Source organism: Xenopus tropicalis, chromosome 3 (genome assembly GCF_000004195.4).
Source record: "Xenopus tropicalis strain Nigerian chromosome 3, UCB_Xtro_10.0, whole genome shotgun sequence".
Classification (NCBI taxonomy): Eukaryota; Metazoa; Chordata; class Amphibia; order Anura; family Pipidae; genus Xenopus; species Xenopus tropicalis.
Window position 1 is genome coordinate 128,038,730 of NC_030679.2, and position 19,131 is coordinate 128,057,860.

The 19,131-nt window shown below is 51.2% G+C and overlaps 1 protein-coding gene across 3 annotated transcripts in view; it reads left to right on the forward strand.

The window, feature by feature from the left end:
- Window positions 1-19,131, forward strand: part of dpysl2 (dihydropyrimidinase like 2) — a 70,003-nt gene that overhangs the window by 27,598 nt on the left and 23,274 nt on the right. Inside the window, exon 1 of one of the 3 annotated variants that reach the window (XM_012958638.2) lies at window positions 15,393-15,604. Coding sequence (XP_012814092.1) covers window positions 15,563-15,604 — 42 coding nt within the window. The 5' untranslated portion in view covers window positions 15,393-15,562. 3 annotated transcript variants of the gene reach the window in all.

Genomic DNA, 19,131 nt, shown 5'->3' on the forward strand with positions numbered 1-19,131 from the left:
CTCTCATCGGGCCCATCCAACATCTGTGTCCACAGCTTGGACAGCGACCCATAGATTGTTTTAGGGCGGAAAGGGCTTCGGCCCCACAATCACCACATACGGGTATCATGGTAAATTCTCCCAACGGCGTGGGCTTCTCTACAAAAGATCCTAGCCACACGTAACGAATATTGGCATCATACAGGCTACCAACTTCCGGTCTAGAAAGCATGGGTGTCTCACTCCCTCTTTCACTTCCGGACTTAATCGACATGCTTGCTGTGAAGTTGTAGAGGAGCTCACTCTCACGACTCACTGCCAACTGAGAAAGTCCCAAAATGGCCGCCGTGACGTCAACTAGCATCGTCACTTCCTCAGCCCTTGGCGCACTTTCTAACATTTCCTATTGGCCGCTGAACCTCACGGGGCGGTCGGTATGCAAATTAGGTACTTTCCTTTCTGGCACGCCTAAGTCTCACGTGTCTTCCCCGGCTCTCCCTTGGCGCCAATCTTCCTGCAATCCTAATGGCTAGGAGCGCCCTTGCTCCTCTTTTCGCGCCAAATCCCACCTGGGGATGCGGATCAGGATGGCCCAACTCTGGCCTGGTAGGAGAAAGGGTTTCACATACACACTAGGCCTCAGTTCCTTTAGAGCCCTGTCTGCTGAACAGTTCCTGCTCGAATCTCAGCAGTGCCTCCAAATGTAGCCCACCTGAGCTGATACTGTGGTACTACTTGCTTACTTGGCGCTACAGGAGCCCTGAGCCCCCGCTTACTTTGAGGGACAGGCGTTTCCCAGCAATGGCGTGCCTCCACCCAGGGATAACGGTATGGACCTATATCCTACCTCCTGGGAACTTCATAGGTTGGTGTACCTTTCCGGATTTATAGATCTCACCACACGGTTATATGAATAAGGTAATTGAGACGGTTTATTGGACGAACACCTCTCCAGGAGCAGCTTAACCATAATATACAGTGCAGGGTATATCTCCATACATCTCATTGAGTACCATCTCCTGTTGGCCTACCCAACGGTACTCCCGACATGTGCTCCCATCTAGGGGCTCTCCCCGGTACTCACGGCAAGACACTCTACCATAGAGTTCCCCCGGTACTCACGATAGGACGTTACCCCACAGGGACCCACACCGGTACTCTCACTGGGCATCCTCAGATCCGGCCTCCTGGACTGGTGGTGTCTTGGTACACCTTCCCTAGCCACTTAATTCCCTGCACTCCGGCTGATGTACTGCCGGGAGGTCTTAACCTCGCTTACTACTCCTGGAGGGGCCATGTCCGCCCATTCTAAACTCGGCTACTCTACATATCACTCCTAGAGCGATCTATTACAAAACTCCTATATCGGAACTGTGCCCGGGGCACCCACTCCATTACTGGAGCAGTCCCTGGACTAAACCCCCCCCACAGCACATGGCTGCATTACTTATATGGGCCTATGTACCACCCTGTGGCCATAACCCGAACTACAGGGATCCTCCCCATTAACTATGTAGCACCCAGTCATCCCAGTGTCCCTGCTTCCCAGCACCACACTGTGGTCTGTCCTAGGGGTTCCTGTCCTAAGGGCCCGTTTTTGGTAAACCCCTACATTTATATATGCTAAACATATACACAAATGCATAATCAGAGCTGTATTTGCCTTTAGCACCAGACACCATTGCCCCCACCCCCTGCAGATTGGCACATGTCTGCAGGGTCTGCAGCTACGAAGGTTGGTATGTCCTCCTTTTAAAGCAAAAGCTGTGCTATGTCTTAAAGTGACACTATCATCACACCCCAGGAATAGTAGTAGCTGAACGAGAGACTTAAGTTTCCCTTGGGGTTTGTTCTCTATAGTCCAAGTTTGGGCAAATGGAGGCACTTCAGGTATTGCTGCACTCCGGCTCTCATCATCCCACTGATAGCCACAAGCAGTTGGGGTAACTGGAAGATGAGAAGGGATAGACAGGATGGGTGGGAGTACAACCCTAAATTCTCTGTTATTAATAAATGCCATTCTTACAGTCATAACTGGCTGCAATGTATCCATACACACAGGTATCTGTGGGCAGGAGTGGGGATACATTATTTCCTATACAGGGACCTCTTATCTGGAATCCCCTTTACCTAGCGGGCTCCCTACATAAAGCAATGCTGTTTCCCATAGGGTCCCTATTTGAAGAAACAGTCCTTTATGTTTCACTGATTTCCTTTTTGCCTGTAATAATAGAATGTCAGAGTAATTTAAGATGTCCTAGGCAATGTACAAATTGCAACTAATGGGCACAATCAGTGTCGGACTGGGGTGCCAAGGGCCCACCAGAAAACCTTAGACCTTAGGCCCACTCTACCCTTCTCTGTTCACTTATTTCTTTAGTCTCTTAATTACTCATTTTTACATACTATTATCTGTCCTTTCCTCCATTTCTTCTGTTTCTTCTCATATAGAATTCACTAAAGGCCATAGTATAGGCATATAAGGCAAATGGTTGGCTGAGCAGGAAGGTCCACTGACACCTGGGCCCACCGGGAGTTTTCCTGGTACCCTGGTGGGCCAGTCCAACACTGGGCACAATGGGCCTGTATTTGCACACTGCCACCCTGCCTTGCACTGCAAGAACGCAGAGACCTGCAGTTGCCCCAAAGAATACAATTGGGGAGTGCTATAGTATGAGGGGTGGGAAGCGGGCCCCCTACCTGTCACCTAACTTACTGCCTGTCCTTATGGCTGGTGTCAATAACAGGGTTGGTCTGCACCTCCGGACACCCGTGCTCCTTGAAATCTGGCACAAAGAGGGGTGTGCTTTTGCGCCCCATAGTAAATGTACTGCCCTTCTATCAGATACAAACCCAAATATCTAATCCTTACAGCACTGCATTTGTATCTCTATTAAACAACTGACATTAATAAATACACTGGACTCACTCTTTATGAGTGAAATAGGAACATATCTGCAGGGAGCCGGAACCTGTATCTGCTGCTCCATTCCCACACATTGGCTCTTACAGTCCCATGGGGATCAGCTAGGCGAGGCCTTGGGAAGCTTCTGTAGTCTCTGGACTTCCTGTAGTTCCTGCAACTCCCATTGCTGGAAGAACTAATGCATTTCCAAGATGTCACAGTTAAAGGGGCAGTATTCCTTTTTTTTCTTTCAACACTGCTGTGTTGCAGGGCTCCACCTGCTGATTTAAAAGAAAAATGTCCCATTTGTGCATATGCTTTGTTAGAAAAGATATTGCATTTCAGTGTGTGCAGTTTATCCACGTGGTGGCACTATTCTTTCTGCTGAAGCAATAAGTGGCACTGCAAGGGAGAGTGGGACCAATGTCATAGGCTTATGTTACATTCGGGGGTCAGTAGCTGTGAGAAATGTGTTAAAGGGTAAGTAAGCACAAATAAGCAATTTTGCATAATAAGTTGGAATATGATTATAACCACAATCCATTCCAACTAAATTTTAACTGCGCGGGCAACCACACCTGCTGCAAATATAACCAAAACAGAATCTAATTACAGGTATGGGACCCGTTATCCAGAATGCTCGGGACCTGGGGTTTTCCTCATAAGGGGTTTTTCAGTAATTCGGATCTCCTACCTTAAGTCTACTAATACAATTATTTAAACAGTAATTAAACCCAAAATTGTTTTGGCTCCAATAAGGATTTACTATATCTTAGTTGGGACTAAGTACAAGGTACTGTTTAATATTAGCGAGAAAAAGGACATTTTTAAAAATGTGAGTTATTTGATTAAAATGGAGTCTATGGAATAAAAGAAGTTAAAAAAAAAAATGGAGTCTATGGGAGATGGCCTTTCCGTAATTCAGAACTTTCTGGATAATGGGTTTGCGAATAAGAAGTCTGATAGCTGTACTATGTAAGCTGAATGGGGGGCTCAAAAAGTAAACTATGTATAGTATGTGAGTGCATGAAAAAAATCTCGTTTTATTACTATAAAAATCTGTTTGCATAGGAGCATGATAGGGTAAAAACAATGAAAAATAAACATATAACAGAAGCAGCCTGTGCCTGTTTCCCTTGGTGTCGCCCCACTGAGCCAGTTACATTATGAAATTGAACAATCGTTTCTCAGCCATTGATCTCAGATCAAGTGTAGTATCTGTTCTTAGGGGGGTTTGCAAAACCTTTCCTGTAATAAACAGCCTACTGTGGCCTTCTGGCCAAAACGCCAGCAGCACGGAAGCCCATGCGTTAAAATTTGTGATCCTAGGTTGCCCAGACAATGCTCTGTGAGGTGGTGCCCCATAATGTTGCTGTATGGCACTTTGCACCTTTTGGTTGCTATGTCCCACCCTTCTATTATGCTTTGTTTTTCTGCCTGATGCACGGGGAATATTTATATTCCAGCTTATGGTTCGTGCACCTTTTTATTGAATTTAATATTTATTATGCACTCCTGTTTGTCGGTTTGTCCATTTATATTTTTACGTGCTTTTATGTGTTTTTTTGAACTATGGCATTTTGAGGGTGCAGTGGGCCCATTAGGGCTCTGCTCCACAGACCAAGGGGAGGACTGTGTGGCCATTCAGCTCTGGTCCTCCATGAAGACTTGCTCTGAAGACACCCTGGAAGAACCTTCAGTCAAAAGAAAGAGAGGCCTACCCTAGCTTCGGGAATGTGGGTCTGAAGACTTTTTGAGGAGCCTTCTGGCTTTTGGACTTGGGATTGTTAGAGCCTTTCCTTTTTAAGTGGCGGGGGTCTTCTTGATTTGCACCCTGTGATCACTTTGCAACCTCGGAGGCCTGAGTATGACCCAAACCACAACTGCCAGGTTAAGCGGGACACTGAGCCCCATAAAGGATAGGGTGATAATACTCCGTAGAGCTGCATTAATGAGGCTTGAGCTGTCCATACAAAAGCAATGCTGCAAGGCAATGAAAGGGTTCACTGCTGAGTGCATGGAGTACACAAGGGCTGGAAATGTTTCCTTGCTTTCTGCTTTACCAAAGCCATGTTTGATACATATTAAAGGGAAACACATTGTTTTTGTTTTTAAGGGCTACAAACACTGATAATAACTTATCGCACCAGTCATTTCTCTTGTACATTTATTGTTGTTTATGTGAAGCAGAAGTCCTGAATTTTATTGAAGTTATTGTGTTTTCTAGCAGAATGGATGCACGAGTGTAGGCCCAGCTACTCCAGTCAGCCAGTGGCCTCCATCATGTGCTACAGGGTATAGTTTCCTTATATATAGAACTAGATGGTGCTTATTTATTATTGTGGATTGTAAAGGTAAAGGTGGCTGGGTACACTGGGTAATTCTCACACAACATGGAGGTGCCCTTGAAACTTCTTTTTGCTGGGGTGCTGGGTGAGTCTACATTTCGCAAATGGTGGCGGCCTTTACTTCCTTATCTGCTGATGCACCAGGCACTAGCCAACACGGTGAATTCTAGAAAGTGAAATTTTCAAGCTTGCCCGATGGAAGAACTGACTGATTTTCATAGTACAAAGGTATCAGTGGGGATTATCCCCACCCAGCATATACGTACCGGAAATCTAAGGCTTCATCCTTGAATTTGTAGTTGGGGCCAGAAGCCTTTTATTGCCTTTGCCTTTCCTCTATTGTTATTCTCACTTACCAGCCCTTCCCTGGAGGCCCCTACCACAGTTATACATTATATATATATTACTATAGTATAGTACCCATAATCTACATCTACCTTTACTTGTGGCATTATATTGCAAAAGGGTCCCATTTAATTCTTGGAGCCTAGAACAAATGACTCCAAAAAGTATCCCTGCCCTTCGTGTTTGTACCAAGTGTTGCAGGCCATGAGCACTGATAAGGGCAGTGAGCTGAGGGGACACACTTTGTGCTTTGCATGCAGGATCAGCCTTTCAGATCTGGTACCCACTCAGCCAATCCCTCTCTTTTGTGTGTTTCTCATGGGCAGCGCTGCCCGCATTCTTCTCGCTGCCTTTTTTAGACCCAAAACACGAACTGACCAGGTTCTTCTGCCTGCTCACTAGTAAAGCCTTTGGGAACTTATTCTATACTGACCACTACAGTGAAGTAAAATATGTCCAACACACACAGATATGCACAGCTCAGCTCCGATATTGCAGGGGAAAGTCACCCAGATAATGAAAGAAAAATAAAAATTAATTTAAATGATAGCATCGGACTGGGCCAGCAGTACAAAATTTAGTGGGCCCTGGCTGTTGTGGACCCCTGGCCATATGCAGTAAATGTCTATAGCGTAGTTTTATCATTTTGCTCTGGAGTGGCATATGGAAACCCTGGGCCAGTGGTCCATTAAGGAAATTTCCATTTTGTGTTTGGTGTTTGTATGTTGTATGTTTCTTGGTTGGACAGGCCTCACCCTTTCTGGCTTCTCTTTGGACACTATACAAAAGAGGGATAAAACAGGGGGGTTGTGGCCAGCCTGCCTGAAATCAGTGGCAGCTTAGAATAGGCCAAGGGTTTTCTTCCTTTTCCCTGCTGGTTTCTTCCCAACAACATAGTAAGTACTATAATTTGTCCAAACTCACAACCAAAAACTTGTATTTAACATACAGCCATTGGTGATTCCAAGTGCCAGTGTCTGTAAGAAGTAGGCAGGGGTAAGACCCCCCTCCAAGGGGACCCTAGTGAGGCCAACCACATGGGGCAAATACTGCAGTGCTGGGCACAAATCTGAACAGGCCCTGGAGAACATGAGCGCAGTGCAAGCTGTCAGTATTATTATTACACATTGTGGGCTAGGAATTACTGGCACTGGGATGTATGGAATAAAATAGGGACTGGATAAGACCATAATTAAATGGTGATGTGAGAAATGGGGCCTTCGCTGGAAGCAATGAGTCCCTGCAGGCCACACACATTAAATCTGGGCCAGATGGAATGCAATTCATGAACTGTGGCTTGCAGTGAAACACAACTATGGACACAACTGGACTATGAAAGAAATATGGGCTGGTGCCGTAATAGAGCAAATTTTCTGTGGACCAATCTGGACCAGTCACAGCGGACAAGGAATTGGAGTAGGCCAGTTATTATTCTGGACCAGCACTGGAAGAGAAGAAATTGTTGTGAGCTGGGATGCCTAATTGGTCTGGGTCTGAACCAGAAGACAAAGAATTGCTGTATGGTTTAGCAACCAATCTCTGCCAAGGCTTGATACTAAAAAATCAATGTGGCCTGTAAGAACCAATCTGGGCCAGCACTGGGTGACAGTGTATCAGTGGGTAATGTAGGAAGCTGTGTGCCAGTGTATCAGTGGGTACTGTAGGAAGCTGTGTGCCAGTGTATCAGTGGGTACTGTATGAAGCTGTGTGCCAGTGTATCAGTGGGTACTGTAGGAAGCTGTGTGCCAGGACTGGGTGGCAGTGTATCAGTGGGTACTGTAGGAAGCTGTGTACCAGTGTATCAGTGGGTACTGTAGGAAGCTGTGTGCCAGGACTGGGTGCCAGTGTATCAGTGGGTACTGTAGGAAGCTCTGTGCCAGGACTGGGTGCCAGTGTATCAGTGGGTACTGTAGGAAGCTGTGTGCCAGTGTTTCAGTGGGTGCTATAAGAAGCTGTGTGCCAGGACTGGGTGGCAGTGTATCAGTGGGTACTGTAGGAAGCTGTGTGCCAGGACTGGGTGGCAGTGTATCAGTGGGTACTGTAGGAAGCTGTGTGCAAGGACTGGGTGCCAGTGTATCAGTGGGTGCTATAAGAAGCTGTGTGCCAGGACTGGGTGGCAGTGTATCAGTGGGTACTGTAGGAAGCTGTGTGCCAGGACTGGGTGGCAGTGTATCAGTGGGTACTGTAGGAAGCTGTGTGCAAGGACTGGGTGCCAGTGTATCAGTGGGTACTGTAGGAAGCTGTGTGCCAGGACTGGGTGGCAGTGTATCAGTGGGTACTGTAGGAATCTGTGTGCCAGGACTGGGTGGCAGTGTATCAGTGGGTACTGTAGGAAGCTGTGTGCCTGGACTGGGTGCCAGTGTATCAGTGGGTACTGTAGGAAGCTGTGTGCCAGTGTTTCAGTGGGTGCTATAAGAAGCTGTGTGCCAGGACTGGGTGGCAGTGTATCAGTGGGTACTGTAGGAAGCTGTGTGCCAAGACTGGGTGCCAGTGTATCAGTGGGTACTGTAGGAATCTGTGTGCCAGGACTGGGTGGCAGTGTATCAGTGGGTACTGTAGGAAGCTGTGTGCCAGGACTGGGTGCCAGTGTATCAGTGGGTACTGTAGGAAGCTGTGTGCCAGTGTTTCAGTGGGTGCTATAAGAAGCTGTGTGCCAGGACTGGGTGGCAGTGTATCAGTGGGTACTGTAGGAAGCTGTGTGCCAAGACTGGGTGCCAGTGTATCAGTGGGTACTGTAGGAAGCTGTGTGCCAGGACTGGGTGGCAGTGTATCAGTGGGTACTGTAGGAAGCTGTGTGCCAGGACTGGGTGCCAATGTATCAGTGCATACTGTAGGAAGCTGTGTGCCAGTACTGGGTGCCAGTGTATCAGTGGGTACTGTAGGAAGCTGTGTGCCAGTGTATCAGTGGATACTGTAGGAAGCTGTGTGCCAGTACTGGGTGCACGTGTATCAGTGGGTACTGCAGGAAGCTGTGTGCCAGAACTGGGTGCCAGTGTATCAGTGGGTACTTTAGAAAGCTGTGTGCCAGTACTGGGTGACAGTGTATCAGTGGGTACTGTAGGAAGCTGTGTGCCAGTACAGGGTGCCAGTGTATCAGTGGGTACTGCTGGAAGCTGTGTGCCAGAACTGGGTGCCAGTGTATCAGTGGGTGCTGTAGGAAGCTGTGTGCCAGTACTGGGTGCCAGTGTATCAGTGGGTACTGTAGGAAGCTGTGTGCCAGGACTGGGTGCCAGTGTATCAGTGGGTACTGTAGGAAGCTGTGTGCCAGGACTGGGTGCCAGTGTATCAGTGGGTACTGTAGGAAGCTGTGTGCCAGTGTTTCAGTGGGTGCTATAAGAAGCTGTGTGCCAGGACTGGGTGGCAGTGTATCAGTGGGTACTGTAGGAAGCTGTGTGCCAAGACTGGGTGCCAGTGTATCAGTGGGTACTGTAGGAAGCTGTGTGCCAGGACTGGGTGGCAGTGTATCAGTGGGTACTGTAGGAAGCTGTGTGCCAGGACTGGGTGCCAATGTATCAGTGCATACTGTAGGAAGCTGTGTGCCAGTACTGGGTGCCAGTGTATCAGTGGGTACTGTAGGAAGCTGTGTGCCAGTGTATCAGTGGATACTGTAGGAAGCTGTGTGCCAGTACTGGGTGCACGTGTATCAGTGGGTACTGCAGGAAGCTGTGTGCCAGAACTGGGTGCCAGTGTATCAGTGGGTACTGTAGAAAGCTGTGTGCCAGTACTGGGTGCCAGTGTATCAGTGGGTACTGTAGGAAGCTGTGTGCCAGTACAGGGTGCCAGTGTATCAGTGGGTACTGCTGGAAGCTGTGTGCCAGAACTGGGTGCCAGTGTATCAGTGGGTGCTGTAGGAAGCTGTGTGCCAGTACTGGGTGCCAGTGTATCAGTGGGTACTGTAGGAAGCTGGGTGCCAGTGTATCAGTGGGTACTGTAGGAAGCTGTGTGCCAGTGTATCAGTGGGTACTGTAGGAAGCTGAGTGCCAGGACTGTGTGCCAGTGTATCAGTGGGTACTGTAGGAAGCTGTGTGCCAGTGTATCAGTGGGTACTGTAGGAAGCTGTGTGCCAGGACTGGGTGGCAGTGTATCAGTGGGTGCTGTAGGAAGCTGTGTGCCAGGACTGGGTGGCAGTGTATCAATGGGTGCTGTAGGAAGCTGTGTGCCAGTGTTTCAGTGGGTGCTAAAAGAAGCTGTGTGCCAGGACTGGGTGGCAGTGTATCAGTGGGTACTGTAGGAAGCTGTGTGCCAGGACTGGGTGCCAGTGTATTAGTGGGTACTGTAGGAAGCTGTGTGCCAGTGTATCAGTGGGTACTATAAGAAGCTGTGTGCCAGGACTGGGTGCAAGTGTATCAGTGGGTGCTGTAGGAAGCTGTGGGCCAGGACTGTGTGCCAGTGTATCAGTGGGTACTGTAGGAAGCTGTGTGCCAGGACTGGGTGGCAGTGTATCAGTGGGTACTGTAGGAAGCTGTGTGCCAGGACTGGGTGGCAGTGTAACAGTGGGTACTGTAGGAAGCTGTGTGCCAGGACTGGGTGCCAGTGTATCAGTGGGTGCTGTAGGAAGCTGTGTACCAGTGTATCAGTGGGTACTGTAGGAAGCTGTGTGCCGGTGTATCAGTGGGTACTGTAGGAAGCTGTGTGCCAGGACTGGGTGCCAGTGTATCAGTGGGTATTGTAGGAAGCTGTGTGCCAGTGTATCAGTGGGTACTGTAGGAAGCTGTGTGCCAGGACTAGGGGCCAGTGTATCAGTGGGTACTGTAGGAAGCTGTGTGCCAGGACTGGGTGCCAGTGTATCAGTGGGTACTGTAGGAAGCTGTGTGCCAGGACTAGGTGCCAGTGTATCAGTGGGTACTGTAGGAAGCTGTGTGCCAGGACTGGGTGCCAGTGTATCAGTGGGTGCTGTAGGAAGCTGCGTGCCAGGACTGGGTGCTAGTGTATCAGTGGGTACTGTAGGAAGCTGCGTGCCAGGACTGGGTGCCAGTGTATCAGTGGGTACTGTAGGAAGCTGCGTGCCAGGACTGGGTGCCAGTGTATCAGTGGGTACTGTAGGAAGCTGTGTGCCAGGACTGGGTGCCAGTGTATCAGTGGGTACTGTAGGAAGCTGTGTGCCAGGACTGGGTGCCAGTGTATCAGTGGGTGCTGTAGGAAGCTGTGTGCCAGAACTGGGTGCCAGTGTATCAGTGGGTGCTGTAGGAAGCTGCATGCCAGGACTGGGTGCCAGAGTATCAGTGGGTGCTGTAGGAAGCTGTGTGCCAGGACTGGGTGGCAGTGTACCAGTGGGTGCTGTAGGAAGCTGCGTGCCAGGACTGGGTGCCAGTGTATCAGTGGGTGCTGTAGGAAGCTGTGGGCCAGGACTGTGTGCCAGTGTATCAGTGGGTACTGTAGGAAGCTGTGTGCCAGGACTGGGTGCCAGTGTATCAGTGGGTACTGTAGGAAGCTGTGTGCCAGTACTGGGTGCCAGTGTATCAGTGGGTACTGTATGAAGCTGTGTGCCAGGACTGGGTGCCAGTGTATCAGTGGGTACTGTAGGAAGCTGTGTGCCAGGACTGTGTGCCAGTGTATCAGTGGGTACTGTAGGAAGCTATGTGCCAGTATTGGGTGCCAGTGTATCAGTGGGTACTGTAGGAAGCTGTGTGCCAGGACTGGGTGCCAGTGTATCAGTGGGTACTGTAGGAAGCTGTGTGCCAGTACTGGGTGCCAGTGTATCAGTGGGTACTGTAGGAAGCTGTGTGCCAGGACTGGGTGCCAGTGTATCAGTGGGTACTGTAGGAAGCTGGGTGCCAGGACTGTGTGCCAGTGTATCAGTGGGTACTGTAGGAAGCTGTGTGCCAGGACTGGGTGCCAGTGTATCAGTGGGTACTGTAGGAAGCTGTGTGCCAGGACTGGGTGCCAGTGTATCAGTGGGTGCTGTAGGAAGCTGTGTGCCAGGACTGGGTGCCAGTGTATCAGTGGGTGCTGTAGGAAGCTGTGTGCCAGGACTGGGTGCCAGTGTATCAGTGGGTACTGTAGGAAGCTGTGTGCCAGGACTGGGTGCCAGTGTATCAGTGGGTGCTGTAGGAAGCTGTGTGCCAGGACTGGGTGGCAGTGTAACAGTGGGTGCTGTAGGAAGCTGTGTGCCAGGACTGGGTGCCAGTGTATCAGTGGGTGCTGTAGGAAGCTGAGTGCCAGGACTGGGTGCCAGTGTATCAGTGGGTACTGTAGGAAGCTGTGTGCCAGGACTGGGTGCCAGTGTTTCAGTGGGTGCTGTAGGAAGCTGCGTGCCAGGACTGGGTGCCAGTGTATCAGTGGGTTCTGTAGGAAGCTGCGTGCCAGGACTGGGTGCCAGTGTTTCAGTGGGTGCTGTAGGAAGCTGCGTGCCAGGACTGGGTGCTAGTGTATCAGTGGGTACTGTAGGAAGCTGCGTGCCAGGACTGGGTGCCAGTGTATCAGTGGGTACTGTAGGAAGCTGTGTGCCAGGACTGGGTGCCAGTGTATCAGTGGGTACTGTAGGAAGCTGTGTGCCAGGACTGGGTGCCAGTGTATCAGTGGGTACTGTAGGAAGCTGTGTGCCAGGACTGGGTGCCAGTGTATCAGTGGGTGCTGTAGGAAGCTGTGTGCCAGGACTGGGTGCCAGTGTATCAGTGGGTGCTGTAGGAAGCTGCATGCCAGGACTGGGTGCCAGTGTATCAGTGGGTGCTGTAGGAAGCTGTGTGCCAGGACTGGGTGGCAGTGTACCAGTGGGTGCTGTAGGAAGCTGCGTGCCAGGACTGGGTGCCAGTGTATCAGTGGGTGCTGTAGGAAGCTGTGGGCCAGGACTGTGTGCCAGTGTATCAGTGGGTACTGTAGGAAGCTGTGTGCCAGGACTGGGTGCCAGTGTATCAGTGGGTGCTGTAGGAAGCTGTGTGCCAGTACTGGGTGCCAGTGTATCAGTGGGTACTGTAGGAAGCTGTGTGCCAGGACTGTGTGCCAGTGTATCAGTGGGTACTGTAGGAAGCTGTGTGCCAGTATTGGGTGCCAGTGTATCAGTGGGTACTGTAGGAAGCTGTGTGCCAGGACTGGGTGCCAGTGCGTCAGTGGGTACTGTAGGAAGCTGTGTGCCAGTACTGGGTGCCAGTGTATCAGTGGGTACTGTAGGAAGCTGTGTGCCAGGACTGGGTGCCAGTGTATCAGTGGGTACTGTAGGAAGCTGGGTGCCAGGACTGTGTGCCAGTGTATCAGTGGGTACTGTAGGAAGCTGTGTGCCAGGACTGGGTGCCAGTGTATCAGTGGGTACTGTAGGAAGCTGTGTGCCAGGACTGTGTGCCAGTGTATCAGTGGGTGCTGTAGGAAGCTGTGTGCCAGGACTGGGTGCCAGTGTATCAGTGGGTGCTGTAGGAAGCTGTGTGCCAGGACTGGGTGCCAGTGTATCAGTGGGTACTGTAGGAAGCTGTGTGCCAGGACTGGGTGCCAGTGTATCACTGGGTGCTGTAGGAAGCTGTGTGCCAGCACTGGGTGCCAGTGTATCAGTGGGTGCTGTAGGAAGCTGTGTGCCAGGACTGGGTGGCAGTGTAACAGTGGGTGCTGTAGGAAGCTGTGTGCCAGGACTGGGTGCCAGTGTATCAGTGGGTGCTGTAGGAAGCTGTGTGCCAGGACTGGGTGCCAGTGTATCAGTGGGTGCTGTAGGAAGCTGAGTGCCAGGACTGGGTGCCAGTGTATCAGTGGGTACTGTAGGAAGCTGTGTGCCAGGACTGGGTGCCAGTGTATCAGTGGGTGCTGTAGGAAGCTGCGTGCCAGGACTGGGTGCCAGTGTATCAGTGGGTGCTGTAGGAAGCTGCGTGCCAGGACTGGGTGCCAGTGTATCAGTGGGTACTGTAGGAAGCTGCGTGCCAGGACTGGGTGCCAGTGTATCAGTGGGTGCTGTAGGAAGCTGCGTGCCAGGACTGGGTGCCAGTGTATCAGTGGGTACTGTAGGAAGCTGTGTGCCAGGACTGGGTGCCAGTGTATCAGTGGGTGCTGTAGGAAGCTGCGTGCCAGGACTGGGTGCTAGTGTATCAGTGGGTACTGTAGGAAGCTGCGTGCCAGGACTGGGTGCCAGTGTATCAGTGGGTACTGTAGGAAGCTGTGTGCCAGGACTGGGTGCCAGTGTATCAGTGGGTGCTGTAGGAAGCTGTGTGCCAGGACTGGGTGCCAGTGTATCAGTGGGTACTGTAGGAAGCTGTGTGCCAGGACTGGGTGCCAGTGTATCAGTGGGTGCTGTAGGAAGCTGTGTGCCAGCACTGGGTGCCAGTGTATCAGTGGGTGCTGTAGGAAGCTGCATGCCAGGACTGGGTGGCAGTGTATCAGTGGGTACTGTAGGAAGCTGTGTGCCAGGACTGGGTGGCAGTGTACCAGTGGGTGCTGTAGGAAGCTGCGTGCCAGGACTGGGTGCCAGTGTATCAGTGGGTACTGTAGGAAGCTGTGGGCCAGGACTGTGTGCCAGTGTATCAGTGGGTACTGTAGGAAGCTGTGGGCCAGGACTGGTTGCCAGTGTATCAGTGGGTACTGTAGGAAGCTGTGTGCCAGGACTGGGTGCCAGTGTATCAGTGGGTACTGTAGGAAGCTGTGTGCCAGGACTGGGTGCCAGTGTATCAGTGGGTGCTGTAGGAAGCTGTGTGCCAGGACTGGGTGCCAGTGTATTAGTGGGTACTGTAGGAAGCTGTGTGCCAGGACTGGGTGCCAGTGTATCAGTGGGTGCTGTATAGGAAGCTGTGTGCCAGGACTGGGTGCCAGTGTATCAGTGGGTGCTGTAGGAAGCTGTGTGCCAGGACTGGGTGCCAGTGTATCAGTGGGTGCTGTAGGAAGCTGTGTGCCAGGACTGGGTGCCAGTGTATCAGTGGGTACTGTAGGAAGCTGCATGCCAGGACTGGGTGCCAGTGTATCAGTGGGTGCTGTAGGAAGCTGTGTGCCAGGACTGGGTGCCAGTGTATCAGTGGGTGCTGTAGGAAGCTGTGTGCCAGGACTGGGTGCCAGTGTATCAGTGGGTGCTGTAGGAAGCTGTGTGCCAGGACTGGGTGCCAGTGTATCAGTGGGTACTGTAGGAAGCTGTGTGCCAGTGTATCAGTGGGTACTGTAGGAAGCTGTGTGCCAGGACTGGGTGCCAGTGTATCAGTGGGTACTGTAGGAAGCTGTGTGCCAGGACTGGGTGCCAGTGTATCAGTGGGTGCTGTAGGAAGCTGTGTGCCAGGACTGGGTGCCAGTGTATCAGTGGGTACTGTAGGAAGCTGTGTGCCAGGACTGGGTGCCAGTGTATCAGTGGGTACTGTAGGAAGCTGTGTGCCAGGACTGGGTGCCAGTGTATCAGTGGGTACTGTAGGAAGCTGTGTGCCAGGGCTGGGTGCCAGTGTATCAGTGGGTACTGTAGGAAGCTGTGTGCCAGCACTGGGTGCCAGTGTATCAGTGGGTACTGTAGGAAGCTGTGTGCCAGGACTGGGTGCCAGTGTATCAGTGGGTACTGTAGGAAGCTATGTGCCAGGACTGGGTGCCAGTGTATCAGTGGGTGCTGTAGGAAGCTGTGTGCCAGGACTGGGTGCCAGTGTATCAGTGGGTGCTGTAGGAAGCTGTGTGCCAGTGTATCAGTGGGTGCGGTAGGAAGCTGGGTGCCAGTGTAAGAAGCAATATGTGCAGCACTGCCAGGAGACAAGGAATGAAGGCGATAGGAATCGGCACTGGAGTGCAGCGCATCAATCCCGGTCTCACTGCATTGCAGTCGTTCCATCTTCTCCAGTAGCCACTCCCACTAAGCAGACGCCTCATTTGCATAGCGGTTCCCTCCCAACCAATGGCAGGCGAGCGGAGCTGTTGCCTCGGATGAGGACAGGGAGTGGCTCCGCGCAGGCGCACTGCCTCCTGCTGCAAGTCCTTTATTGCCGCCTGAGCAGAGGAAGATCGGGGGCAGCGCATCCTCTTCATCCTCCTGTACCTCCTCCTAATCGCCCTCGGTCCTCTGTATCTTCCAGTGTCCGCCGCCCCCCGGGCCCCGCAGCAAAGGGCAGACATGTCTGGCTACCAGGGAAAGAAGAACATTCCCCGCATCACGGTGAGTGCTGAGCAGTGAATGTGCCAGATTTGCCGTGCGGCAGTTGCACAGGGTCGTACTGCTTGTGTGCCAGCCGTGCAACCTGCTCCGGGGCTGTGTCTGCATGCAGGGGGGGGGGGGGGGGGGGTAACTATGGCTACAGCCGGTGTCGGTGGGGTATCTGTGGCTGCTGAGGATGCTTAGCCTGGTGTAGGTGTGTCACTGTGACGTACCTCTATTGGGGGGATCCCTTCTCCCTATATAGTATTGCTGGTGTATAGGAGAATGGGTATATGTTGCTATATACAATAATGATGGGTATGGAAACCTGGAGTAGTAGTGTGTGTAGGGTAGGAGGCTGCTGTGCTGCAGGCTAATGTGCAGCAGGCACAGCTCATATGTCAGTGGAGGTCACAGTATGCAAGTGATATTGTGCTTAGTAAAATGGATGTGTCCAACTGGTGGCTGTGAGGGGATTATGGGAGTTGTAGTTCTATAGTATAGGGTGGGCTGGTAGCTGGACATTAGATTCCAAGCATATTAGGGATGCTTAGTGGCATTGTGCATGGGGTAATATAGGATCATTGCAAGGATGATATACCCCAGGGTAAGATGCCCGTGCATATTGTGTGCCAAGGATATAGTAGGGGCTTATGGGTACCTATGTGGCTGGCCCAGTTAGCTCTGTTCCATGCAGCCAATCCATGTATCTGGCTGGAAACAGCTTTTGTTGTTCTCCTTGGGGCCACACATCCATTCTGCCCCCACTGGAGACAATGAAAGCAATTGGTAGGCACATGTAGCAGCTCCCATCAGCCCCTGTGTGGCGCTTGCTGTGTTATTAACACTAATTGGTGCTTGTCAATTTAAATCAGGCACGGCCGATCTGCCACTGTTGGTGGAGGGGCTGGGAGTGTGCCTGAGGGCCACAGGTTGGACAGCCCAGTTTTATTGCCCATTGGTGGAGATGCTCCACTTCTGATTGTTATGTAACAGCCGTTGTATCTATGGGCTCTGTGCCCCACATCCGTGTGTGCCGAGCTCTTTTTCACATCACAGTGTTCAGCACGCAAGAGAATTTGGTGTCATTTCCCATGAAATGGTTTATGTTTCTGCAGAGGAACAGATGGGGTTAGTGTAACACAAATGCACACACACAGCAGCAGCGCTGTACAAAGGAGGAATGTGCCTGGCACACACGGCTCTGCCCATCTTGTCTTGGGCTGCTCTGCCTTCCTCCTCATGTTAGTCACTGCTCTGCCTGTCATTTCTGTGCCCTGCTCTGCCTTCATCTCACTGGCACACACTGTCATGGTATCTACGTGCCTATGGCATCCTTGTGCCCATGGTATCTGTGTGCCCATGGTATCTGTGTGCCCCTGGTATCTGTGTGCCTATGGTATCTGTTTGCCTATGGCATCCTTGTGCCAGTGGTATCTGTTTGCCTATGGCATCTTGGTGACCATGATATCTGTGTGCCTATGGCATCCTGGTGCCCATGGTATCTGCGTACCTATGTCATCTTGGTGACCATGGTATGTGTGCCTATGGCATCTTGGTGCCCATGGTATCTGGGTGCCTATGGCATCTTGGTGCCCATGGTATCTGTGTGCCTATGGCATCCTAGTGCCCTTGGTATCTATGTGCCTATTGCATCCTGTTACCCATGGTATCTGCGTGCCTATGGCATCCTGGTACCCATGGTATCTGTGTGCCTATGGCATCCTGGTGCCCATGGTATCTGCGTACCTATGTCATCTTGGTGACCATGGTATCTGTGTGCCTATGGCATCTTGGTGCCCATGGTATCTGGGTGCCTATGGCATCTTGGTGCCTGTGGTATCTGTGTGCCTATGGCATCTTGGTGCCCATGGTATCTGGGTGCCTATGGCATCTTGATGCCCATGGTATCTGGGTGTCTATGGCATCTTGGTGCCCATTGTATCTGTGTGCCTATGGTATCTGTGTGCCTATGTCATTTTGGTGCCCATGGTATCTGTGTGCCTATGGCATCTTGGTGCCCATGGTATCTGTGTGCCTATGGTATCTGTGTGCCTATGGCATCTTGGTGCCCATGGTATCTTGGTGCCTATGGCATCTTGGTGCCCATGGTATCTGTGTGCCTATGGCATCTTGGTGCCTATGGTATCTGTGTGCCTATGGTATCTTGGTGCCCATGGTATCTGTGTGCCCTTGGTATCTTTGTGCCCATGGTATCTGTTTCCCACTTTGCCTCCCTCTCCTATGTTTACATTGCACTGCACACAGATTGAACAGGTAAAACAGGGGGGTGATGGCAGAGCCCCCAGTGCATACGTGAGAATGCAGTGCAGCCCCCACCCCCGCCTGCTCTTGCAACCCCAGACACCCTCTACACATTTTGTACACAGAAATTTTGTACACACCCCATAAATCAGCTCTCACCCAAGGGCCATTGTTCTGCCTCTGCTAAGCACCCATTGCTCACATACACACTATGTAAAGCATCTCTGTGCAGCCCTCACACTCAGGGTGTGCTTGCTTGTCTATCTCAGCCTGCTTTGTGTGTGTGTGTGTGTATATATATATACACACATACATTGCTGTTCATATGATGCCCGCCCTATAGCAGGGACACAGTGCTTTGTTTCTGTCATCTGTACAGCGCTATCGCTGGACACACAGCTGCCTCCCTGTGACAGACACACACCCTGCTCCTACACCCAATTAGCCTGTGACAGACACACATCCCTCTGGCCTATCACAGAGCACTGTCCCCTGTACATCATGCAGTCAGCCGCTGGTACATGCTTGCTATCTAATAGTATTAATAGGCACACACTGCCATTGTATCTGGATTAGCGGAGGGGGTGGAAGGGTGTGAGCGCCCGGGCATCAGGTTGGGAACAGCTTAGGACAGGACTCTTGATACAAATGCATTGAAGTCTTGTTTCCATGGCAACCGTTGCCACCTGATGGGAGCTGTGAGGATGAGAGCTGCTTCTTCTTCTTCCCCCGATGCTGCAGCCGCATCTTTATGAGCAGATTCCCAGCGACCCAATTAGGAGTTGGCGCTTCTCTCTCTCAGCTCTATAAGGATCTGTTTACTACATGGACATTGGAACGGCACTCTCAGGCTGCATTTTTATTGGTTCATATTTTGTAGCCTGAATATGCCTGTAAAGTAGTGGTTGCCGGACTTTTTTTTTGGTTTAAGCCCCCCCTTGGAGGCCAGACCTGCAGTGAGGTCCCCTCTTAATTTATAACCCATCGTTTCAACTATCCTGAATCCCACCCAACCTTCATGCTAAGATTCAGGTGGTGCATATAGGCATTCTTACCCTAATTGCCCTTCAGGCTGCCCCTCCCTACCCAGCCAATACTTCAGCCAGCCTCTCAGTTTGGGAAACCACTGTTTAATTATTAACATATTATGCAGAGATTTACAGAGATTGTGCAGTAACCCATAGCGACCAACCAGACATTGGCTTTCATTATGCTTCCTGCGACAGACTGATAAAGCAGGCTGATCATGGGTTGCTATGGGTTACTGCTCAGGGCACATTCCC